We start from the raw sequence: 26,682 nt of genomic DNA on the forward strand, positions 1-26,682 counted from the left end.
AGCTGGGAAGTATTGGTAATGGTTGGACTAGATGATCTTCTAGGTCTTTTCCAACCTTGAAAAATTCTGTGATTCTGTGATTCTATGGTCAAAAACATCGCTGCAGGGCAAGCTACAGATTTTGCTGCTATAGATACAGCTGATTAATCCACAATGCAACACACGCTGCAGGTAATGGAATTCAGGACAGGACCTGGGATGAACCTAAAGGTATCTTCTGTTGTGCATCACAACTGAGATATCTTCACCACAAATAACCCACAGCAGCTGTTTTACAGCTTGCCATGACCCTCACCTGATGCACACAGTAGGGCTTCCTTTTAGCAGAAGCTGCGACACAGGGGAACTAAAAGAGACATTTTAATTTTGTTCTACTACCAACTGAAACCTCAAAGTTAAGTTGCACACCTGGATCCAGAGATCTGGAACATACAGCAATCTGCAAATATGGGAAGTGTATTCTGTTAATCTCCTGACCAAGCATTTCCAATCTGGAAAACAGTTTTTCAACTGTTATCTTACTGAGCTCAAATTCATATGGCTCTTAAAATGAATGGTTCACCTTCCAATCAACAACCTCTTTCAAAAACAAAATTCTTCCTCAAGGACAGAAAAGAACACACAGAAAGAAAGATGCCCACATAAGTCTTCTGAAAGAGCTGACTCTATTTCTGCCAAAAGTTCTGAGGATGGAACAAAACCTACTTGTACTGCTTTAGAGGCAACATTTGTTGAAGGCTGTGACTGTGTGATTTGGGAGTGCAAAGGGATCATCTAAATTTGTTCTTGATTCTAATCACTTCCTTCTTACTGACAGAGCAGGCAATCCCAAAACTTGGGAACAAAATGTTACAGTCAAGTCTCTCTCCACCTCTACCCAGGAAACACCCATATTGCTGCTGAGGACAAACTTGAAGAAGGTCTCTGGAAAGAAATGCAAGAAAGCTTTCTCATGCGTCCAGTCAATCCATCCATCCTCTGAAGAATTTAGATCAATCTGCTCTAAATAACATGGGATAAAACAGCTTATTAAATACAGAAACATGGGAAAACAAAACTAGCATGGGAATGTAGACTATGGCTTACTCTAAGTGTGTCTGACAGATTGAGAGAGCACAAGTAGGTTGTAGCAAAACAAGAAAGTGAATAAGCAAATGAACAGAAGCTGATAGCACCCAGGCTCTCGCATTTTGACTGGCACGGCTGTCTGTCACAAGCAAATGAAAAACAGCACTTCAGTTAGAAATGGTGCAGCTGACAGCGCAAAAAAAAAAGCCTCAGCTATCAAACGCCAACTGTTAGAAATAACATTAATTAAATACGTCCTTTTCAAATCCTGTACTTTGATTCTTGACTAAACTGGAGAAATTTAGCTACAGACAGGAGTCGGTTTTGCCAGCACCCGTGTAGTTGTTAGCAGCAGACACAGAGGGATTTGCCAGTGAAAAGAGCTAAGATAAAGACGTAGGGACAAAGATAATGCAAGATAGTACAGCAACTATTTTTACATGTTATCTACTAAAGATAGAATAGGCAGAAGTGTTTTATCATGTAACACAGGCGGTAAGAACAATTCAGAAAGATTTGCCTAATGGGATCCCAATGGGTGCTGACTTGTTATTGTTTACTTTTCAAAGATAAATGGCGTTTTTTTATAAAAACCATATGTGGAGAGAACACTGCAGATTTTTAATATTCAGCAGATCTGTGTGTAATCCCTATTTTACACCTTACTAATAGATAAGAACTCTCTTAGCTTTAAATCAGAAATGTTCTTCAAATTCTTTTCAATTTCAGGGGAAAAAAAAAAAAAAAAAAAGCCAAAAAAACTGATTCAAGTAATTCAAACTGAGCACACTCTGAAAGGTAAGTTCACTGGCTGTAAGAAAGAGAAGAATCACTGAAAGCCTATTGTCCTCTCCTTATCTACTGCAAACAAATAGAAGAACTACAAGATGTATCTACGTACGAGATGATGTCATACGTGCAGATATCAAATTGCAATTTCCTTTTACTCCCATTTCATTATCGTAAGCACAATACTTGCTATACATGTGATTATTCTTGAACTTCAACCCAAAAGCTTTATCAGATTTGAGGAATGTGCAATAGTTTCAATCATTAAAGTGCTAACCGTTATATACACGTGTCTCACAAAGTGATGTTACACAACTTTATTCAGAATTAGCAGAGTAGTTAAAGATAAGATTAACAAGTGATTTATTTATTTATTTATTGGAGGAAAGAAAGAAACCCTAAAAGCAAAAACAAACAAGCATTGCTGAAACTAAAACAGCTGGCAAACTTCATGACTCTTAAAGTTAATTTCTAGAGAGCTGCAATTAACGTCAATATTTGTGAAGGACAGCAGTCAGTTCATTCACTTGCGAATGCATTCTGGGCAAATTGTCTCCTTTTTCCTTATTTATTTTACAGATTTCATCCACTTATCCATGGATCATCTACTGGAAAACTAGACATTTTGATGCTGCTTATCCCCTCCTAACAAGGGAAAATCATCACCAACCTCTGAAGGAATTACCAGAAAACACCTTACTGTGTAAGAATAAAGAGACAGCAACAAAGCTCGAGAAGCCAGACTACAATCTCTGCTTTCAGATCACACACTTCCAGCTCAAGCAGCATTAACACTAAACATAAGAAGATTTGGATGGCTCTCCAGTGATTATGATGGTATGATAATGGTCCTCCGAACCAAGAGAGAACAGAAGAATCCCTCTGAGAATGAAGAATGCAATTCTAACACAACAAAGAAGGTTTTATTTCAAGATTTCTCTGTTATGGGCACCACACCTCACTTCACATTACTGTTCTCTCCACTTTTCCACAGGCAACAATGCTACTTCAGGAACTACAGATTCATCGCTTAAATTCTACTGGACAGGAGAGAGGCCGTCTGCAGTCCCTCAGTCCCTCATTGTCATTATAGGTTTTGACACAAATGATGAGGAATAATGGACTTTTTTTTTTTCCTTTGACAATGAGATTACATCAGAAGTGATCTAATGACATCAGTAGACTTTAAACAGAATGAAAGAACACAGGTTAAACCAAGATCAGACTCGATCATTTTATTATGGAAAGCATTATTTTCAGGAAAGCATCACGAAGTGTTTTATGTGCCAGTGATAAGGAACAACCTAAAGTAGTTTCTTAAAAGCTTCATTTGTAAAAACAAGTTGGGCAAAGTTTATAATTTCAAATTAATCTGTGCTAAAATCTGCACAACCAACAGAACCTAAGAGGTCATCTCCCAGAGACTTCTACATGTGACAGGGATATAAAATTACAAGAAATGGAAAATCCTATTTTGTTTAAGCAAACTAAAAATATTAACTGTATTAATATAGGTTAAAACACTTCTGGAGTGCTTTAATAAATGCATCACTTCTTGGTTGGAATCAAAATCTTGTTTAAGATGAATAAGCTGTCCATAGTATTTTCCTTATTTCAAAATAATCCCTTCATAATCGCTAAAATATAGAGGTTTTCTACTGCCAGAGTGAGTGCATCTTCTTTACATACAGCATTAGGAAGAGAGATCTTCTAATACTTAAATTTACAGCAACAGGCATTCAAGCCACCAGTACAAACTAACAATGAACTCACTGTAATGTAGTCGGACACTGGGAATTTGTTGAACCAGACACTGAGACAGTATGAATATTAACCTGTGAAAAAGTAAAAGCTTACCATGGCCTCCAGAAACGTGTCTAATATCTACAGGGGGGGAAACAGTCAAAAGGAATTTAGTTTCAATGACATTGCTGGTTTGTAAATGAATATGACATTTTTAAAAATGTGTAATTTATTCACATTTTGGGGCAGCAAATCATTCCAGAAGAGTGACCTTTGATTCTGAAAAGAGGATCATCGCACTTCTTTTGGGGTTTAACACGTGTTAACGCGTTAAAATATTGTTTCTGAGGTAATTTTTACCAGCAGCCCAGAGGGGAGGCATGAGAAAGGGGACAGCTGTTTCATTTTTCAGTAAAATGCAGACCAAAGATGCCTGCTACAGCAAGCTAAGAAGAAAAAATAAATACTTTCTGTCCAACAGGAGACTGTAGATCCTAATGAATACTGGACTAATATTAGCAACCAAGTAGAACAAAATATGTGAATACTCATCAGTCCCACATAATACCCTGGACATAATATATTTATTTCTCTCCTGAAGGAATGAAATGCTCCTCTAAATTATAGCGTTGCTTAAAATTAAGTGGGCTAATATTCAGAAAGAAAAATTTCTTTTCAGTGCGGTCACACGTCAGGTGCACAAATAAATCTGCAAGTCCATAACTTGGCAGAATCTATTTCTTTTATAACAATTATAAAAATTTAACCGCTTTGATACCATGTCTATTTTTTTTTCTTACATGTTGGCATAGACAGCAGCAGAGGTTCAGTTCACACTTTGTGCTCCCACGCGCTACCTTAGAAGCTTCTGGTGCTTCATTGACCCTAACATATTTTATTTCAGTCATAACTGTTGCAACCGACAAGATCCACTATTTAAGAAGATAATAAATTAAATTACAATAAAATTATTTGTGTTCTCTTTTTTCAGTAGTCTGCATTTCAGTTGAATTGCAAACAAATTCAGAGCCAAAATCGCGACATAATTTGAACAATCAGAAGTTCTTATCTCCATACAAAAACTGAAGTAGGGCTCTCCCACGGTTCACTCAGTAGGAAGAGTATTTGGTCATTATGCCACCTATGAAAATGCATGAGCTTGTGTGTGCTGCAATTACAACTAGGATCTCTGCTACACACCTTTCATTATTTATGATGCAGATCACATCGGAAAATGGAGCAACACAGCTTTCCACAGCCCATCCACTTGCCCAGCTTCCTCTAAGGCATTTCCTTTCCTTTCCTTCCATACCCCACGAGCAAAGCCAGCCTTCTGTGCTCACCAGAAAAACAGTTCAAAGTGTCTGAGAAAAAAAACTGCAGCCACTGAGACATAAAGGTTAGTTCACCCCGAGCTAACATCAGCCATGGCTTTTCAACTCCAGTTACTCAATGGTCAAATTTTAGGAGCATTTTCCTAGTTTTCCTCACAAGAAAACGCTCTGAAAGTTATTTTTGGCCGCATTTACTCATAAGGCTCAAAAACGGGATCTTCAAAATCGGAAATGACTTCCTAAGAGTTGATTGCTGGTTTTCTCAATGACTGCAACAAGAGCAGTCATTGCCGACTGTGGAAACAAGAGCAGAGTAAGGCCTCTGCTTCCAGCGACGCAAACAGAACTAAGCTCATCTCTGCCAGCCCCTCAGCTGCACTAGCACAGCTGCTTGCAGGACCGTACAGTAAACCAGATCAGTTCCTTTCTGCAGCTTAAAAATAGCTCTGGCGAAATAGGGAGGAGGAGGATATTTTTAAATTCCCTGCAGCGCTTCCACTAGACAGCTCCCCACACATTTGCACCAGGCCACAGTGGTGCCAGGAAGGCAGGGAGCCACTGCTGAGGTGGGCACAGGGTTCTGACAGCACTGGGCTGCCCACAGACAGAGCCGGGCCACGCACACCCACCTCTGGGGGAGCCTTCCTCCTCTGTTTCATTAACTCAGGGACTCGTGAGTGATGTCACGAGGCTTGAGTTGCCCTTTGTGAACGCAGTCACAAAATACTTGCTGGTATTCTGGTGATGCAGCTTTTAATTATGAATCTATAGAAATACATGCTTCTGTATAAATTCTTATCTTTTATTATTATTGCTATTATGCCAGTATGAAGCCAATTATGAAGTAAAACGTAAAGACAATGAAGCTGATGGGCAAAATTCAATAATGCTTTCCTTCCTTTGCATCACACCCAGAGAAGTTTTCCAAAGAAAATCTTTATTAAAATGAAAGTAAGGCTGGAATACATATTAGCACTGTAAGTATAGAAGCGATTATGCAGATGTTCCAACCATCCCCAAAAAGAAATACTAATGATTGCTGAATCTGTTAAGTAATGAGAATGCATAGAAGAGTTCCTGTATAAACCTCATCCCACATCATGATAATGACATTTCAGCAGTGTTACAAATACTGAATGCAAGTTACTTGTATCCAAGCTAGATGTTATTTCATGGCACTTTCCCTCTTTTAACAGAAGCCTCCATCCTTCTCATGGGCAGCTTTACTGAAAACCCAACAGCAACAATGGGAGGCAAAAGCTATTTTGAAACAGGTCATCTTTATAAGGAAGTGCTCAGTCTTACTTGGGTTAAGCACAGCAGCCCTGTTGAAAGTAAAGCTTTGCATGGATTACTACAATAAAACACTCCTAAGCCCCTGTCAAAGAAAGACCTGTGGTTACAAAGAGTGACAAAAAAGCTACCAATTCTAAACTATTCTTTCTTCTTTACATAAGAACAAAATTAAGAGCACATTATTGGATTACTGAAATCGGTAGCAACAAAAAGTATATAATTGTGCGTTTACTTATTTAATGACCTTATGAACTAATTAATTTTCTGATGAACATTCAGGAAATTCTTTCTTCATTAAAAAAGTAGATGTAAATTGGGATAGATACGCTATATTCTTTATATGTACAGTGGTTACTCACTGTAAAAAAAGAGAGACATACAATTAACTATTAAATTATGACTGAAGTTACAGCGAAAGTGGTTTCACTGAAAGCTTTTCAATTTTAAAAATATTACTTGACAAAATTAGAAGTCCAAGAAAAGATAATTTTTAAACCAATATTCATTTTAATTATTGTATCATCTACTTCTAAATAACTGGTCTTAGTGAGAAAAGAACTGGTTATTTTTATCAAGGTTGTGTATGGGCATGTGTTATTCTGATTGTGCTCTAATTATACAATTTTCATCATTCTTGTTTGTGTCGAACAAATACTGCCATTCACATGGTAGTAAATACACAAAAGTGTGTTTAGCTACAGCCACCATAAACTTCACTTCACCTTTGTCCCCTTCTTTTTCAGATATCAGACAGACAATTCACCTTTTCCAAATACTGAGAGCTTTCTCTGTATGCTATCCTGAAAATACCTTTCCTTGGCTTCACAGCAACTTGTACAGATCACCTATTTCAGACAAACCATTGGACATGGTTTAGTGGGAGCTATTGGTAATAGGTGAATGGTTGGACTGGATGATCTTTTAGGTCTTTTCCAACCTTGGTGATTCTATGATTCTATAACCAGGACAGCAAAACATTTATTTGGATTTTCTGAAACTTATTTTTAAGCAAAGGTGCAATTTTTAAAAAGAAATGTGGATACTGGATAAGAATGTAATTTTGTTTACAGAATTATTTGTCTGTTTGTTTGCTTAACTTTGCAGCCTGCTAACTTTGAATCTCCCCGGTATGTTTGATAACGTTTAGCAGAATAATGAAAATTACTTCTTCTCTTGAAATGTCTTTTAAAGTGAAATATATTAGCATGGAAGAAATACCAATGTTCAAAAAATATTTCTTTTTGTTACAAATTCGCCACTTACATGTAAACCAGACGATCAGCAAAGCATCTACGCTATAATTTCACAACTAATCCTAAATGCCAAGAAATTATTCAAAAACAGGACCAAACCCTTCATTACAGACCTGAACTGAAATAAAATTCTTGCTTTAAATAGTCCGCATGTTTACTGTTATATTTCATATCGGTAATGCTATAAGTAGCTTAAGAAAAAATAAGATTTTCTTGAAGCGTTTTAACTTTAGTACAAAACACGTGTTCAGTAAAAATATAATCCTCAGCCTTCCAAACGTGACAGTGATGCTATTTTTCTAGCTGTTAGATAATACATGGTTCAGCTGTCACTTACTGTGCAGCAGTTGGTTACACAGAATGAAATGAATCATAATCGCAGTGACTAACCAAATTAATAGAAGCACGCTGAATCAAAACTCGTGTTCCCAAACTGTCTTAGGGACTGATTCAGCAAAAATGTATTTGATTTCTAATCCACACAACATCTTCAGTAGATACCTGTTTATCCAGGCTTTGAAAGCACAAAAATGCTGGTTTCAGAACGCCTATCAATAGCTTCTCTCAACAACAGCAAATCAATTCCTTTTCTTTTTCTTTTTTTAATTTATCAGAAGTGTTCCTACCAACTTCTAAATACACTGTAGTAAATAAATATTGTTGAATTAATGATCTACTGGCAGAAAAAGAAGATACTCAACGCATATGTTGAAATCCCTAACTTACACTGATATATGGAAGAGAGATGGTGCTTGAGTTCAGAAAAACCTTAAACTGAGGTTATAGGGAAATATTTGTTTCCATGTGGCAGAAATACTCTGTGCTTTTAACTACTCATCTAGCAACTAGACTATCTTCAGCCATAATTTTCTATCTTCTGGCTGGAAATATCCACAAATCATTCCTGCTAGAGAATGAAATGCGCAGATTTACTTCACAATGTACTTCTGTTGGCAGATATGTTTCCACCCACATACTGGAAATATCTTATAATCCAAGGTCTTCTTTTAAAGCTCATTCTTTGAAGGTTCTCTGAAATTAGCCTAAAAGATACATCAAATCCTAAGAATAACCTTGGACTAAAAAGGAAGCATACTCAGGTTCCTGAGAGCGAGTCTCAAAAACTAAAAATATGGGTAAATAAATATGCCCTAATTAATAATTTATTAAAATATTATCCAAAGGTACAGATTGACAGACAGGCACCTGAAGAAGTCTAAAGGGAGCCATAAAAGTCAGCTCCAGTACAGAAGCAGCTATGGCATTTTTATTAGACCATAGAGTGAAGTGTTCTCAAAGCCAGAACTCAGAGGGTGAGATTCAACCTACCTAGCTTAAGAAGTCTACAGAGACTTGATGTCTGACATGCTCACTCTATCTTTTTAAGTCCATGTCTGGAAATGAGCTCTGCAGTTCATCCAGAGTACATGAACTGTCTAATTTGAGAAGGACCGCATCCTGAAAACACCTCTTTTTTCCACTGGCTCTAAATTGAATTTTAGAACTTTAAAATGTTAAGCTATTCAATACGTAGACGCATTACACTGTAGGTACTGATATTTGATCAGAACAATTACGGAGATTCTCTGTACTCCATCCCAAACTCCAAATGTTGTAAACATGGAATGAAACATACACCAAAACTGAGACAATTCCTTTCTTTAACCAAGCAGTTCTCAGAATACAGAACCTGAAGTCTGATTTCATGAGGACTCACAATCCAAATTCTTCTGTCTAGGAGTGGTTCTCTCTCATAAGAACGCCTTGGCACCTCATAAAATGTCATCAGTTCTTTGCTCAGTCAGGAATGTAAATAATCTCTTTCCACTATCCATCCACTTCTTTTCTTAGATGCTTAGTAATTAAATACCTTCGGGAGCCCAACTTCTTTATCAAATTTGTTCTACATCAAGCAACAGCCTCCACAGAAGAAATACATACAGCACGGGCAGCAACTCTTTCCCTTACAATTTTGAAAAAGCCTTTCCAAGGAGGTGCAATCTCAGTGTTCTACAATCTTCTCAGCTCGAGAAGATTTGGACACAGCTTTCTCTTCTCTAACCAAAAAGCCATGGGCAAAACTGTAATGAGATTATTCTGCATTCTGCCTAGGAAGATGAGTGATTGTGTAGTCAAGAACACAGATAGCTGAGCTGAGGCCAGTGAGATGAAGTTCAACAAGACCAAGTGCTGGGTCCTGCACATCAGCCAAAACTACCTCAGGCAATGCTACAGGCTTAGGGCAATTTAGTGGCTGGAAGACTGTGTGAAAGAAAGATACCTGGGGGTTTTGGTTGATGCTTGGCAAAACAGGAGCCATCAGTGTGCCCAGGTGGCCAAGAAAGCCAATGGCATCTTGGCTTCTATTAGAAATAGTGTTAAGAGCAGGAGCAGGGAAGTGATCATCCCTTTGTACTCAGCACTGGTGAGGCCACACCTCAAGTACTGTCTTCAGTTTTAGGCCCTTCACTACGAGAAAGACATCAAGGCCCTGAAGTATGTACAGATAAGAGCAACAAAGTTGGTGAGGGGTCTGGAGCACAAGTCTTAAAAGGAGCAGCTGAGGGAACTAGGATTATTTATTCTGGAGGAGGCTCGGGGGAGATCTTAAAGCTCTCTATAGTTACCTGAAAGAAGGTTATGGCAAAGTGGGGGTCAGCCTTTTCTCCCATGTAACTAGCAATAGAACTATAGGGAATGGCCTCAAGTTTAGCCATGGTGATTCAGGTTGAACATTAGGAAAAATTTCTTCTCCAAAAGAGTGGTCAGTTGCTGAAATAGTCTGCCCAGGAAGGTGACTGAATCACCATTCCCTGGAGGTGTTCAAGAAATATTTAGACGTTGTACTGAGGGACATGGTTTAGTCGGGAAATATTGGTGGTAGATGGTTGGTTGGACTGCAAGATCTTGGAGGCCTTCTCCAACCTTCGTGATTCTACAATTCTTTGAAAGTGTGGACAAGCAAGAGAAAGTCTATACAGTTTGTCATTAGTCTGGGGAAAAGGAGGCTGAGGGGAGACCTTATCGCCCTCTTCCGTACCTGAAAGGGGCTTACAGTGAGAGTGGGGCAAGTCTCTTCTCACTGGTGACAAGTGACAGAACGAGGGGAAATGGCCTCAAGTTACACCAGGGCAAGTTTAGGCTGGATGTTAGGAAACACTTCTTTACAGAAAGGGCACTGGAATAGGCTCCCCAGGGAGGTGGTTGAATCTGGATGTGTATAAGAGCCATCTGGATGTGGTGCTCAGGGATATGATTTAGCAGAGGGTTGTTAGAGTTAGGGTACTATGGTTAGGCTGTGGTTGGACTTGATCTTCAAGGTCTTTTCCAACCTGGATAATTCTATGATTCTATGATTAGGATATTCTCCAGAGGCAAATCCTAGTTGTTGCTCCATGGGCTGTATACACATTTTATTAAAGTGCTCTAATAAAACATCCTAAGAGGTATATGATACTGACAGAACACAGCCCAACAGGGATGAAGACTAACTCTACATGTAGCTGGGATAATCAATTTCAAAAGACAACAGTGATTCATTCAAGAACAGCTCTGCAGAAGAGTAAGTTGAAGGATCCCAAGCAAACCATGAGTCAACTTGCTACACCATGACAAAAAAAAACAGATATATATGACATTGGCAGTACAAGGGAAGTGAGTGTTCTATGCAGGACATATCTCATTACCCTTGTAATGTCTCAAAACTCTTGCCTGCAATACTGCGTCTCATTCTGGACACTGTATTTCAGAAAAGTTCAATTAGAAGGAATACTGAGAACAGCAACAAGAACAGCCAAAAGTCTATAAAATATGACCTGTTGAGACTACAGAAAGGAGTAGATTCTCACCTAAAAGAGGAGATACAATCCCACATGTGAAACATATTAAAGGTTGCAGGAAAGAATAACAGACTGTTCTGCATTTCCACTGGAGATGACGTAGCTAAGAAAAAAGAAATTACCCAGATAGATGCAGGAATCTCCATCCCTGGTTTGGTCAGCAGTTGTTTCTTTGTTCCCATACTTCTCAACAATAAACTGCCACCTGCAAAAAAACTTCATCCATATCAGGATCTGTCTGGGCCACTCCTCATCTTTTCCTGTGTAGGCAGCACAGCTCTTGCAGAGCCAATCAGCTTGAACTCTGTATAACTCTTGTGATGTTCTCCTGCTTCAGCCATTAAATCTATTTATTGCATTGGCCAGGTGTGCCCTCACATCTGGGAACAACTACATTAGACAAATAAGTGTCAGGAATTGCTCTGTTATAATTGGTCACACCTGTAGGCAAAGGATGAACTGGGAAGCCACGTGAGGCTCCAACTAGCCCTATTTTCTATTGGTCTTTGGGGTTTTTTTTGAGTTTTAAACAGCCTTACAAAAGCATTACTTCTTGCTCACCTTTTCTATAAAGAAAAAAGAAAAATGTATACATACATTAAGAGTTAGGGACAGTCCAGGGAAAAAGATTTCTTACTATCACTCTACAGTTCTCATTTTTGAAAAGTTATCTGGAAGACGCTTGCAAAACATTTTCCAAAAACTACAAGTGATTGTAACTCACCATTTCATTTAAAAGTCAAGATATTTCTATGATAATACCCACTCTAAAGAAATGCTACCCCCACAAATACAGAGAATCCAACTGCCCTGCTATATCAAATATTGAGTAATGCTGGACAACCTGTGAGACAGCACATCTTCTCCCAAGCAACAAACAGGACCCGAGGAAATGACCACAAGTTGTACCAGAAGAAATTTAGACTGGACATAAGAAGGAACTTTTTCTCTCAGAGAGTGGTCAGGTGCTGGAATGGCTGCCCAGGGAGGTGGTGGAGTCACCGTCCCTGGCAGTGTTCACAAGCTGTCTGGATAAGGAACTCCAAGATATGGTTTAGTGGTTTGTGTAGCTACAGTAATGGGAGGATGGTTGGACTAGATCTTGTAGGTGCTTTCCAACCTTGTGATTCTATGATGTACAACTATAATGCAGTATTTGCTATAGGAAAACACTCACCTTAAATATAATGATACTGAACAGAGAAAGTGTTTAAGCAAATTCATGTAAGACACAAGAAGAAAGAATCAATTAGGACAGTAAAAAGAAAATCACTTATTTATGTTTTAATTAAAGTTTAAAGATTTTCTCTGTGAATTTTCTAAGTAGAAGCAGTTGGATTTTTTCATAACACAAGCTCAGCTCTTGCTGACTCCAGCTAAAACACAGGGTACCTCAGTATGGTTGTAATAACATCTTAAAGTCTACATCAAAGTTAATCCTCAGGCTCTCATCAAAACTTCAAAACTCCAAGTCAAGTGGACTATCTGAAACTCCTCCCGATCAAAATGCATTAATTTGATTTCAGATTATCAAAATGCAACTAAAATAACCCAACAAAAATGTTTAGACAGAGAAATGCGATGTCAACCAATACTTGAAATAAAGGATATAAAAAAATTGCATTTTACCTTCAAACAAAAATAGCAGAGAACAGTATAAATTACTTTGAAATCTTCACTCCTAAAATCAAAGATATTAACTTCTTAAACACACTGCTATTCCCCCACGTGATCTTACATTACCTGTTACAATCCTGGTCCTGACTGATAATACCTTTGCAGCTTCAACACAGTAACTTGGTGGAGGTGTGGGGGGGAAACATGAGGAATCAGTCAAAGTAGAAAAACCAACAATTTTACTGTATCACCAGAAGTTCAATGAAACATGAGAGACAGTTGCTGGAGTTTATTGAGCTTAAAAAAGCACTACCAGATTATATATAAACTGTTGTTCTTAATGAACTATAATACAGCCTCAACAGCCAGTTATAATTTGAGGTTCTAACAGATCTTCCAATTACAACATGCAGTCTTTCAAGAGAGACATACTCTAAACTCAGTCAGCGCAGAAAACAACATAGTTTGATTTGAACTTAAATGTATTTCAGTTAATTTGCCTGAATAACTAGTTTTGAATGCCATTTTTAAACAGTCTTTAAGTGGATTCTTTTCACTTATGAGACTGAATTTAAAAGACTCACCATGCTCGTTTTTAAAATATATTTGTTATCTATGATAACTTGTAGCTCTTAACCATGAAATAGCACGACAAATGATTATGACAGCCTACATGCTCTAGACTTCCTCAAAAAACTTTCCCCATCCCAAGACTCGTTGTTAAGTTATAATGTCTGCAGCAGTTAAGCAAGTGTAGAATAGATCATAACTAATCGATTTTTTGTTTCTTTTTGGTTTTGTTTTGGTTTGTTTTTGTGTTGTTTTTTTTTTATCTTCTTAAGTTCCTCATCTTCTAAGGGGAAATATATATATATATATATATATATATATATATCCATATATATATATATATATATCCATCAGAGAAATGCTGGGGAAAAAGGAAAGAAGGCAACAAAAAAATTCTTGCTAGAAAACGAGCTTGAAAAACAGAGACCAGTATACACAGAAACGTTCATAGCCTTCTGACTCCACAGGTTGTAAAGCTTTAAGGAAGTCAGAAAAGCAGGATGAGAGGAGACATTCACTTCAAAAATTCCCAAGACTCTCAGGTTTACCTTACAGATAAAAATAAAAAATGAACATTTGTGCACGTGGCTAATCTCACATGAGTGGTTCCACTGGATTGAATTTCAATGTTCAAATCATTGCACTACTCTTTCCTTTCTGTTATAGAACTTTGAATATGCATCAAGTATTTTAAAGCTCAGTTGGCAGAGTAAAAATACACTTTATTTCAAGTTATAAGCCTTAGTTGTAGAGTCTCCTTGATGCCGTTTGTACTTAAAATACACACACTAATGAAGCTATTGTTTCAATGGAAAAATCAATTGTTTGACATTCTCAGTTATTTAGATGCTATCTAGTTCACAGACATATGCAGACAAAACCCAGAACAGAACATCCAGCCCCCTAACCCAGTTTCCAGAGACCACTGAATTTCACCCAGTCACCACTTACTAGGAGACAGTCCTCATACCTTGAAGCATAGCCTACATTCTTGCCTTTAATGTGCAAAGTGAAGTATTGTATTTCAGCTTCAAAGAAGTGGAAAAGCAGATTTATTTCACAAGATACACTTTTCAAAAAGCACGTACCAGCTGGTGTTAACTGTCTCTTTTTTGAGTTCCTCATTAACTAAATCCTGTATCAGCTTTTCTATTTTTCAACCCCACGTGATATCAGGGCTCTCTATGTCCAACCTGTCCTGCCTGCACTTTTAGAACACTGGAACAACATCAGTGCTACTGCAGCCTTCTGAAATTTTACTTAACATTAACATTAGCAAACCCAGTAATTAGTGTTACTGCCTGTCTGTTTAATCTCCAAATACATTCTGCTTAGTCGCTGGCAGAAGTACCACTGCTATTCTTTGTAGACAGGGCACGGAGCATGCTAACTGGAACTTCTTTAAGAGAAAGTGTTACAAGACATAACATCCTGACAGGTATTACTTACAGTATAAAGTGTCTAATCATGTGGTAAGAAGATGAGTAAGGAATAACAGCAATTTTGAGTGGCGAAAAAGGTGGTACAAATTTGTTAAATAAAAGAAAGGGGAGAAAATTAAAAAAAAAAAAAAAAAAAAAGTAAAACAAATGGGAGAGGACAGAGAATGAGGTTGTAGGAAGGGAAAGGGGAAGGCAAAAGAAGCAAAAGGGAGCTTTTGAGATTTGTTCACTTTCACAACTGTACCTACACTTATAATTTCCACTGTCACTTGCTGCATATATACTATAAACTGCATGAAATTACTAAAGTCATTCTGATCTTCTGATATTTTTCTTTATAGTAAATAGAAACAAGGGAAAAATAACGAGTGGTGTAGTAACAACCTACTCGGATCAGTACTCTGAATTTAGGCAAAACTCAGCATTAAGTTATGGGACAATGCCTCAATCAACTACAATTGCCTGAAGTCCTAGTTTACAATGTGGCCAAAAGCAAATATTTCTGCATTACCCACCAAACTTCAGAATTTCCCATATACAGATCTCTTTGTTGGGGGGAGGAAAGAAAAAAAAACAAACACCACAATAATTACCACCTACTCCTCCGTCATCCCTTCAGGCCCAAATCCAAATCCTAAACATAGAATCCTTTGAAAGCGTTGTAAATCAGAGGTGATTACTCATAAAGCAGGATAATTATTTATAATGGTTGTGTGAGCTATTTACACTGCTGGGACACTCAGCCATGAATCCATTGCTTCCCTTTCACCCAAGCCCAATATCCTGCCCCACAAAGGAGCCTACACAGCCCAGCCTCCTCGCAGTCTCCTCGTCAGAGGTTTGATTTCAGTCATTTATTACCATGGCTGTGAAACCACAGACACAGCAACTGAGTACACACAAGGCCACAGCCAACCACACCCTCCAAGGTCTGAGGACCTGATGGAGTGGGAAACAAAGAGTCTCCTCCACCTGACCTGCCATGCTTCCATCCATTCGTTCTCCCTGGATAAAAATGATGGCACCCCCCAGTTGATTCTGGTCACCTGAACAAACAATGAGAGATCGCCTATAACAGCTTCATGGTAAATTTAGGTGACACCGTGCAAATGTATGAAAAGCTGACTTATTTCATGATGAAACTCCTATTGGGAAAACTTGCCTTCTGCTGAGCCAAACTGCCCATACTCCTGGAAAGCCAAAAAGTGTGAATTTCAGAGCTGTGAGTCTCAGCATACAAGCAGAGCACATTACCTTACTTTTAGAATACTTGGGTAAAGGAGCTGAGAACCTGTGGTCCTACAAGTAGATGGCTGTAAATGCAAACTATACAGGCTGAAACAAAATCTTTACATGCAATGTCAGCAACCTAGGAAAAAAAAAAAAAAAAAACTAGTGTTTTTTCTCTGTGTACATCCTCTTTAGAGAGTCCTTTGATACAGAAACCAAGCGCAAACGAAAAGTAAAAAGGCAGACTACGGATCTCATAAAGCAATTCGCTTAGAGAAAATGAGTTACCTAAAATCCGCTAGAAAGCTTATGCTCACAAAACTAGAAATTATGAGAGGAAGGATGCATATGATGTAAGGGTAACGTTTTTATATTTTATGCAATATCTAAGAAATTAAAATACCCACAGAATACAGAATTGAAAACACTTAAGTATTTCTGTAACATGAGAGAAGGACTTAACGCTCTGCATACAGACATCAGTTTACTTTTCTGAACATTATGCACGTTAGTACGTTCAACATATGTACAAAAAGGCACGTTCCCAGTACAAAGCATTCAAAACACACTCCAAGGATCCCAACAGTTTCAGAGGACAGGCAGTCAGAGCAGCAGTTTGCTGCCTGTTCTCCTTTAAACACGGAAGCTCCACCACAGGAGCACAGTGCACAACTTTAGTAAGGCATATTTCACATAGCAAACCAGGCCAAAGGAAAGAGCAAATCTGGAAAGCTTCAGTTTTACATGCCATCATGTTCCAGCAAATCCTGGCAGGAATTCATGCTGACCTATCACTATTAGTTGCTACAGATTACAACTCAATACCATCTGCATTTCTTTTCTCCAAAAAGAGTAAAGCAAGCATAAGGAGAAGATATGTATCTATTTTAAATCCACACATATCTACCCCAGGGAGCACAAGGAAAAAAATAAACAGTCCACATTACAGATGTGAGTCACACTACTTAATGCACTTTTGGAAGATGCTCAAATACCACCGTGATAGGCACAGCATAAGAATTTGAAGAGCACAAAATAGAAATAGAATAGAGAAAGGAAGTAGAGCCCAGGGACTAGCCATTCATGCTGATATTCAATCACCATAAATTATCTGAAATTTAGCGAAGACCCATCCTTGTCCCTTTCTACAATACTTGAACTGTTATTGTGCTAAGATCACCAGGTATCAACTTTTGTTTCAATCATCTTTTTTTATCCTCCTAAATTTCTCCATGGAATGAAATGACACAATTTTATTGCTTAGTCAGACAAAAATACCTTCCACTTCAAAAGGAGCTCGCCTTCGAGGAGAATTACACTTGAACAAAGACTGCAGGATTTAGATCTATATTTATCTATATGCAATAACAGTAGCCCATTCATCTAAATACATGGGTGCTGTTTTGTTTTTTTTTTCCTTTCTTCTTCTTTCTCTTCTCTCGACAGAAGGAAAACATGTCAAGAGAATTAAGCTCAGTAATACCCACCTAAAAATGCAGAACATACTCTGGTATGACTGGTGGAAGGTTGTGATTAATAAATCTGTTGGCACTTTCAGACTAAACATGCATCTGATGGACCAAGGAGCCACTTAAGAAAAACGAAACTGATAACTTATTCGTCTGACACCAGATCACTTCTCAGTATCCTATGAAATATTACAGGCCACCTATACAAATTCCACTGAGAACAGCATTTTTGCAAGAGCCTGTTTCAGGCTATCCTTTCTGTATAACCTTTAAGCCACTTCCCTCACTGCTCACATAGAAATCAAGAGGAAACTTTAATGAGAGCCTAAGCCCCACCTAAAGTTTTGAGTTTGTCTTTAGACTGTGATGAAGCCCTTTCTTTTGTTGATTGTCTGCTTCCAAGATTCTAAACAGTTTATTTTTCATTTGCAAGCTGAAGAGTTCATGTGATCCTAGTATCACATTAAGATCGTAGATACTGAAGTTACCACAAAAGTTGCCAGGAGCTTTCTGTAAGTCTAGTATCATATATTTGAATTGCAACTTGAATATTTTTCCATTTCCTTCTTGGTTAATGATTCTAGGAGTGCAGAGATTTTAGACAGACGTGCATTTATTTTGGTACACGATACCATTTAGAAATACGAAGAATGCAACTTGTTTTAAAACGAGTGTCACAATACCTAGTCAATCGAACAGCATTAGGCTGAAAGGTATTTAGTTATAAAACTAAGTATGGCACTTTATTTCCAGTGCTCACATTATGCTGTCATTCTTTGAGATGTACACCCAATAAAAACATCTCTTGAAACAGACTTAAACAATTTAGATCACCTCACAGCTCCATAGCTGCCATGTAAGCGATAACTTCAGTGTAAGTTTTCGATAGGATGATAAAAAAGCAGTGAACCTTGGAAACAGGCTTTGGGGCAGCTTCCAGACACCGAGCTCAGAGGGCCAGCTGGAGCTGACATGCCCGCGACACAATACTGATTCACTGCTTTAACTTGCTGGGGTTTGGCAAGAAAAGAGGCTCTCGGTGCTACAGCCTCGCTGCGTTGCTAAGAGCAGTACCCACGAAAGGAGCAAATCTCTCCTTTTCAAGCAGGCACGGGTCAGCACCACGGCGAGAGGACAGCTCCCGGAGTCCTCACGCTGAGCCGGCGGAGCTCGGCACCGCTCGGCGGGGCCGCCCTCGGCCCGCAGCCGCCCCGCAGGACGAGCCCCGGGCCCGCAGGGGCGGCGCCGCCGGACAGCTCCCGGTGCTGAAGCTCGGCCCCGGGCTCCCGCTTGGAAAGAGCAGCGGGGCGGGGGCGGGCGGCAGACACGTTGTCGGAGGAAGATGGCGGCTGTGGCAAACCCACCCGGCGAGGCTGCCGGAGCCTAGGCCCCGGCGGTCCCGCCGGCGCGGGGCACTGCCGCCGCCCGCCCGCCCGCAGTCCGCCGGGCCCCCGCACGGAGCCCGCTGCCGCCGAGCGCCTCCTCGGCCCGACTCCCTCCTTCCAGCCGGCGGCACGCGCCGGGTGAGGACGGCACCTGTGCGGCCATGTTGGGCGCCGTGCCCCCCCGCCGGCGCCGGGGCTAGCGGAGCCTCGGCCGCCGCCCGACCCGCCGAGACGAGCGGCGAGCCTCGGGCCCCGGGCTCCGCGCCGGCCCCGGCCGCGCCCCACCGCCGCCCGAGCGGCGAGAGCCAGCCCTTCCCGGCCCCGCCACCCCGCTCCGCTCCCCCATCCCGCCCGGCCGCGCCGCCCCAGAGGGCCGGGGAAGGGACGCGCCCGCCCTTACTTGAGCACGGATTGCTCCTTCTCCTCTTCCTTCTTCTGGCGGTCCATGACGGCCAAGATGATTTTCCGCTCTTCCTCCGTGAGGTGGCTGAGGTCGGGCATCTCGGGCTGACTCGCCGGCAACGGCTGAGGAGGCGCAGGGCCGCCCCGGGGCCCGGCGGGAGCCGACATGTTTGGTGAGAGCTCCGCGCCGCTACGGGAAGCGCTCTCCTGGCTCCGGCGGCAGCGGCGGGAGCGGCCGGCGCGGGGCGAAGCACATACAAATCAATAGCCCGTCAGCAGCCGGCAGCCTCGCGGCGAGGGGCGGGGTGCCCGAAGCCCCGACCTCGCAGCCACCCGCCCGGCCGCCGGCTCCCCGGGGGCGGCGGGGCCACGGGGGCGAGCGGCGGGGAGCGGGAAGGGGAAGGGCCGGGGAGGGGAGGAGAGAGCGGGATGAGCCCCGGAGCGCCGCGCTTTAGGGGCGAGCGGGATTACCTCGAGCGCCGAGCAGGGACGGGGGGGACGGAGCGGGGGGCGGAGGGGGAGAGCGGAGCCGCGACGCCCCGGGGCGCGCAGCGGGGAGAGCCCCTACGGGCGAGCGCCGGTCCCGGCCGCCGGCCGCGGCTCATCGTTCCTCGCCGCCGTCCATGGAGGGGGCCGCCTCCCGCCGCCGCTCCACGGCCGAGCCGAGCCGCTTCCTGCCGCCGCCCCGCTTGGCTACTGCCCTGCCGGCTGCGGGAGGGAGGCCGCCTAACCCATCGCATGGCGGACGGCCGGAGTCACGGGAGGGGGCTCCGCATCGCCCCGGCGCCACCGCCCCCACCTGAACAGCGCGGCGCCTCCTCCCGGCTCGGGGCACGGGGCTGGCTGCCGCCCCTAGCGGAGCTGAGCGGCGGGGACCGGCGGGAGGTGCTGCTGGCGCTTCTTTATTTAAATAAGTACAAAAAATAAATAAATAAAAAGACGTAATAAAAATCACGCGAGGAAGGACAAGGAGGAGTCGCCGCGCTGAGAGGACTGAGCCCAGCGGTCAACAGGGAAGGAGGGACAAGGGCGGGCGGGCGGTGTATGGCCGCCGCCGCCGCTCCCCCTACGGATGCTGCCTGGACGAGGGATGGGCGAAGTGGGAAGATCCCGGTGGGACCGAGACACAGGATGCAGACCGGGGCGGGGAGGGGAGCGGCCGGGCCGGGCCCGCAGGAACCGCCCGCCACAGGTGGGGCCTGGAGCAGCCCGGCTCCCGAGCCCTCGGAGCCCTGGCAGGGCAGTAGGCTCAGCCCTCCTTCCACCCTAGAAACTAGAACAAACCTCCCAATGTTCCTGTACCTCCTGTACCTCAGCTGTCGGCTTGATGACAAGCAATAATTTCTGGAGCATGAATCACACTTTACCAAAGATGCCATCCAGCCCCAATAAATGGGAAATGACCTGTCCAAGAACAACGGAGGACCGGGTGAATCCATATCTGTGGGTTTTCAATCTGTCTATTCAGTTCTGGGCCCCTCGCTACAGAAAAGACATCAAGCCCTGGAACATGTCTAGAGAAGGGCAACAAAGCTGTGAGGGGTCTGGAGCACAAGTATCATGGGGAGCAGCTGAGGGAACTGGCATGGTTCAGCCTGAAGAAGAGGAGGCTCAGGGAAGAACTTAAATCACTCTCTACAGTGATCTATCTGAAAGGAGGTTGCTGCAGGGTGACACATTGGCATAGACTGCCCAGGGAAGTAGTTAGGTCACCATCCCTGGAGGTGTTCAAGAAATGTGTAGATACGGCACTGAGGGACACAAATTAGTGGGCATAGTGAGGATGGATTGTTGGTCAGACTAGATGATCTCAGTGGTCTTTTACCTTAGTGATTATATGGTTCTATGATCTACAGGCCGTAGAGGTCTAACTGGTTGCCCCACGTCATGAGACAACTCATATCAACCACAAATCAACTGCAGTGGTTTTAAAAGGTTTCATTTGGACAGTCTGAACTCTCCAACACAGAACGTACATTTCTGGAGCTGGCACTATTTTTAGTGGGCTATACCATCGATCTACAGCCAGGTGTGAAGGCCTGAAAGTGAAAATCTTCCTGAAAGTTTCACTAATTGAAGGGCTCAGTCTGTGATGTTACGCTGAAGACATCATTCCTTTGGGTAAACAGGCTGTGGAAGAAAAGACCACCAGACAAGCGTGACAGGTTGGCTGTGCTAAAACAAAAGTAACCCATGCCCATCATCATGCACATATGTTCATCAGATGTTAATTTTTCCCAATAAATGTCATTGGCATCTTTAACTGAAAGGAGCCCGTTCCTGTTCTGGATGTAGCCTCTCATTATGGGCTGTTGTGCTACACAAACCATTGCACAGAAACTGAGCATGCTGTATTCGAGCAGACACCCTTAAAAAATAAACTGTGTGATTTTCATCAAGTCCTCAAAGCATTCTGCTCTTCTTGTCACCACCACCTTCACCTTTCCAGCTGGATTCCAGCCAGCTGGCTCTCACCCAGTTCCCTGTTCCTTCCAGGCACCAGATAAATCTGGCACCCAAGTCAAAAAGAGGAGAAAACGTACAAGTCTGGGTCATCAGATTACCAAAGATAGTGAAGTCCTTGTCAATCTGTAAATGTTGAATGGAAGAATTAACTTGATTCATCCCTTTGGGAAAACTGTATTTTATCCCGGGGAAGTGAGGAAAGAAAGAAATCCTCAATCACTTCTAAGAATAATTAAAGGATGTAAAAAGATCACTTTAATGCAACCTCTCCACCCTGCTGGGTTACACAGCTCTTTCAAAAATAGTTTATGCCATATCCCAGCCATAAACACCAACAGTGTTGTGATCATAGCTTCACTACAGCTCCCTAGGCTGGGTCTCATTCACCTGAATTTCTTTCCCATGGGAAGTTACCTCTGACCTGCCTGCACTTATAGTGCCTGCTTATGAAATCATTGCAATGTGCCTTCAATTTTTCATCCACCAATTACAAACACTGGCTCTCAGCTTGACTATAGAAGCTCATTAGCTTTCTTTTCTCGTTACTATTTGCTCTGTTCCCACTAAATCCCACACCACTAAACATACAGCTATAAACAAATCCACGGGCAGCAGCTGTAATCCCCACATAGTATCTAGTTATTTGCTTTGGAAGGATGGAGCAGACTTAGCAGAAAACATTCTGTGACTCACTGAAGAAATGGTTCTGCTTGACCTTCCTTTCCTACTACATTCCCTTTTTCTCATCAGCTCCACCCATCATTCCTCGCATTTGCCTGCCATTAAATAGAAATACTACTTGTTCATGTCCCTATCATCTTGCAGAGAATTGTCCCATGCTGTTCTTTGTATTTACACAACACATATCGATGAAACTATACTCAGAGCAAACTTCCCTACATACTCAGAGTAATTGTGTCAATAACAATCTAAAATCAACCAACAAGACAATTTATTATCTTTTCACATGATCATTTCTGAAATCTATTTCTAAGGACCATTCACTTGCAATTCCCTTGGTAGTGAAATGCCTGCAAGCTCTAGCCTCACTTCCATGGGCAGTGTCTCTAGGTACCTGCCCTTCCTTCATTTCAGCTCTCATTCAAGATTCGTTGCTCACTCAGAAGAACAAGGCTCACATTCCTGTTCTACATTCTTCTATTGGAATTCATTTTCCATTGTACAATCTGCAACTGAAAATGCAGTCCCATCACATCTCAAAAATACTTCCTTTTGGTGGCTTCTATAAGTTTTCTTAATGTACTGATAGCAGGGTTATTAACGGATGTGTTTTTATACCCCCCACCCCCCTGCCCCCCCTTCTTTTTTTTCCTGTTCTTTTCCAGGTCTGACAGATGAGGAGTTCTCAAGGAAACAGCAGTATTTTAACCTGATTTTATATAGGACCGTGAAATGTCTTTCACTAAAGGTCTCATTATACTTATTCCCATTTCCTTCCTCATAGCAGCTACAAAAGTAAATGGGTTGGTTGGTTCTTTGTTCACGTGTATTTCTTTCCTGAAGAGGCAAAGCCAACATCCGCTTTATAATATTTTGTATAAGAGAGGATTCCAGTGGAACTCACTCTTTCTATTATTTTCATCCCAAGCTGAAAGACTCATTTGGAAAACATCTTTATATAGGTGACACAAAAGTGTTCCGCCGTGAATCAGGGAATGGAGAAAATGAAAAAACACTCTTGGTTGAAAACATCCAGCACTCAAATTCTCAGTAGATCACATTAGGCCCAACAAGCAGTGCATCCTACAGGGCTCTTCCTGGCAGCTTCTTACAAGGGAATCCACAAATTTCTGCTGTGGAAGGACAGAACTTTACACCGCAACAAATTGCAATTTTGAGGTCCTTCACAAAGCACTATCAAACTATCATTGCTGGTGCTATTTTGGACCTTTCCCAGCCTTCCTCTGTCTAAACTGAGGAAGCTAGTAATCTTGTACACCATTGCCTACATTTTCTTTTTATTTCCTCCAGGACATTTTTGCTTATGTGCAACATTTTAGTGATCCACGCAGTTTGCTCTTGATTGGATACTTCCCAATTAGCAACGTGGAGCACGATGGATATTTTGGATTAGAGAGCTGTGGGCTCACCACGGGTATCATGGTGGTTTCTGGGCATACAGAGGAATTTCAGCCTTATTCCCAAATCAGTTTGGGTGACAGGATATTGTTTGCCTCCTCTCAGCAGAGCAGAAGGCCCATGCCCAAGATCTATCTGAGAACACACATGGCTGTAGGGCGGGTGCTGTCTCAGAGGTCAGGCAGCTGAAAACTGAGGAACAGATTGGATGGATCAGATTGTTTTCTGAATGGCGCGCTTGATTGACACGTTTTCTAGGGTTTGGACTGTTTAGTCCAGAGCATAAAATCTTAAACACAACCATGTCTAAAAGCTTTTTCATGCCTCATGCTTGCAATTCTGGTTAAATAGATAGCTTGGAATATTGAACTAAGTAAGCCATACAGTACGTTGAGGGCATAGATGAACATCTGAGATTCTATACTCAGTATTTGCTACCTGAATTGGACATTTCCTTGTTGACAAAAAAGACAAATAATACTAAGTCAAGGATTTTGTTTTTAACAATCTAACGCTTGTCCAGATCATTTTAAAACATCATACCGAGGTCGTATAAAAATCTGTTTTTATTGGTCCCCCATGGCCCTTCTCTGGTATTAGAAACTGTTTCCAGCTTGGGCATGGGACTGTCAGATACAATACGGGTCTTGAAATCAGCAGTGTTGAGCATACAGATACTATTCGATGCATAGAGCATGTGCTCACACTGATATAGGAGGGGCTCAGAAATTGATCACATGTTCCTATAACATAAGACGCAACATTTCCTTGACTGTTTGCTGCCTTCCAACTCCTTCCCCTTGCTAATTTTCTAAATCTCAAACTGCTTCACAAGAAACATCAGCATGCTTAAATCCCACATGATTTTTTTTTTTCACTGAGTAATAAGACTGTCCTCCAGAGTTGGTACAGAATATCCTGTGCCAGATCTTGGGTATATATTCATCCTTATTGTCATTACTGCTTGAAAACCCCAAACCTTCTGATTCTATACAAGATAGAAATGACTGTGCATTTTTTTTTTAATGTCCACCGTAAGATTCTGTCTCTAAATTCATCATCCATTATTAAAAGTCATAATAATATCCTGACTTATTATTACTCTTACTACAGAAACTCTTAATAAACCTAGTCACGTACAAAGGCTGTAGTGTCCTCAATACTTATAGAAGAGAATGGCACAGTGTACAGCATGTTGTCACTGAAAACTCAGAGTCAGAAAGCTGTAGGCAAAACACGACTAGTGGGCAACTCACATAAACACAGAGGTTGAAATGAGAAGACAGTGGTCGGATAAATTAGCAACACTGTAATAAATAAATAAATAAAGGAAAATAGCTAATTTTTCCCCCACAGACATTATCATAAGATGGGATTAAAGTGAGACTTGAAGAAAAAAAAATCAGAGAGAGGTTTCTGTAGGATGAAAGATACTGCTGGACAACTGCTGAAATTTTTCCACAGTATTACAAGAGCTGGAAACCTTAAGATGCAGTGTATGTTTTCAGTAGAGAAGGGGCAAAAACAGCCCTTTACTGTATCCAGCCCTATGGCCTCCAGCACATGAGAGAAGTGGACCTCTTGGAGCCCTGAGGATGCTCGGGGAGCTGGAGCACCTCTCTTATAAAGAAAGGCTGACAGAGCTGGCATGTTCAGCCTGTAGATGGGGAGCCTCTGAGGAAAACTCTTTGAGGCTTCCCAGTACCTAAAGGCACCTGGGAGAAAGATGGGGAGGGGTTTTTCACAAGGTCATGTGGTGACAGGGCAAGGGGGAATGTATTTAAAATAAGAGGGTAGATTTAGATTAGATGTGAGGAAGAAATTCTTTACTGAGAGGAAGGTGAGGCCCTGGCACAGGCTGCCCAGAGAAGCTGCAGTTGCCCGATTCCTGGAGGTGTTAAGGCCAGGCTGGATGGGCACTGGGCATCCTGAGCTGGTGGGAGGTGTCCCTGCCCACAGTGGAGGGTTGGAACTGAGTGAGCTTTAAGGTGCCTTCCAACCCAAATAATTCCATGATTCTATGGCTTTTTACTGAGGACCTTCTTTCATTGCAGTCTATCTGCTGACAAGAGATAGAAAATACTGGTTTGACTTTACTCCTTTTCCTCAAAATCAAAAGCCAGCTGGGCTTTAGTTCTTTGGGTTTTCAACTAAGATTAATTCTCGTAGACCTGGAATATAGCAGCTTTGATAATGAAAACATGCCTAAGAGGAATGATAATTAAAGCTTAACATATGGTATTTTCTATCTAAAAATGTACCTATCTAGGCTTCACATCTGTCAAATGACCAGAAAATTAATCAGGAAGTTCAATTAATTGAACAAATAAATCAAGGCAGAAGTGGTAGCACTGCTACACTGCTTCTAAAAGCATTTTTGTTATTCAAGCAAACAGTCTTTCATTCCATTTTTAGCCCCAGCACCTGAAGAAAGGAGCAGGGATTTTTGTGGAAGTTACCTGTATTCTCCAGAGACAAAAGGCACTGGAACAACAAAAGCGAACGTCTAATTGAACAACAATTTATTACGCATGTATTGAGATCATTAGCACTTACTTGAGACTTTCAAATACTGTTTTCTTGAAAAAGCTCCCCGTGATACTAGTTGACATACCTCAGATAAAATCAGACTGTGCAGCATGAGAAGTTTATGAAGAACGATATTAATCAACATTAATC

At 41.6% G+C, this 26,682-nt stretch overlaps 1 protein-coding gene across 41 annotated transcripts in view; it reads right to left on the reverse strand.

The window, feature by feature from the left end:
- Positions 1-19,735, reverse strand: part of RIMS2 (regulating synaptic membrane exocytosis 2) — a 425,424-nt gene extending 405,689 nt beyond the window's left edge. For 26 of the 41 annotated variants that reach the window (XM_072327933.1, XM_072327917.1, XM_072327915.1 and 23 more), the window contains exon 1: positions 19,436-19,643. In XM_072327933.1, coding sequence (XP_072184034.1) covers positions 19,436-19,605 — 170 coding nt within the window. In that variant the 5' untranslated portion in view covers positions 19,606-19,643. Of the gene's footprint in view, positions 1-19,435 lie in introns of all 41 variants that reach the window. The other 15 variants (XM_072327906.1, XM_072327921.1, XM_072327930.1 and 12 more) reach the window with 1 other exon arrangement.
- Positions 19,736-26,682: the final 6,947 nt, after the last annotated feature.

The sequence above is a fragment of the Excalfactoria chinensis genome, chromosome 2, assembly GCF_039878825.1.
Source record: "Excalfactoria chinensis isolate bCotChi1 chromosome 2, bCotChi1.hap2, whole genome shotgun sequence".
NCBI classification, from domain to species: Eukaryota; Metazoa; Chordata; class Aves; order Galliformes; family Phasianidae; genus Excalfactoria; species Excalfactoria chinensis.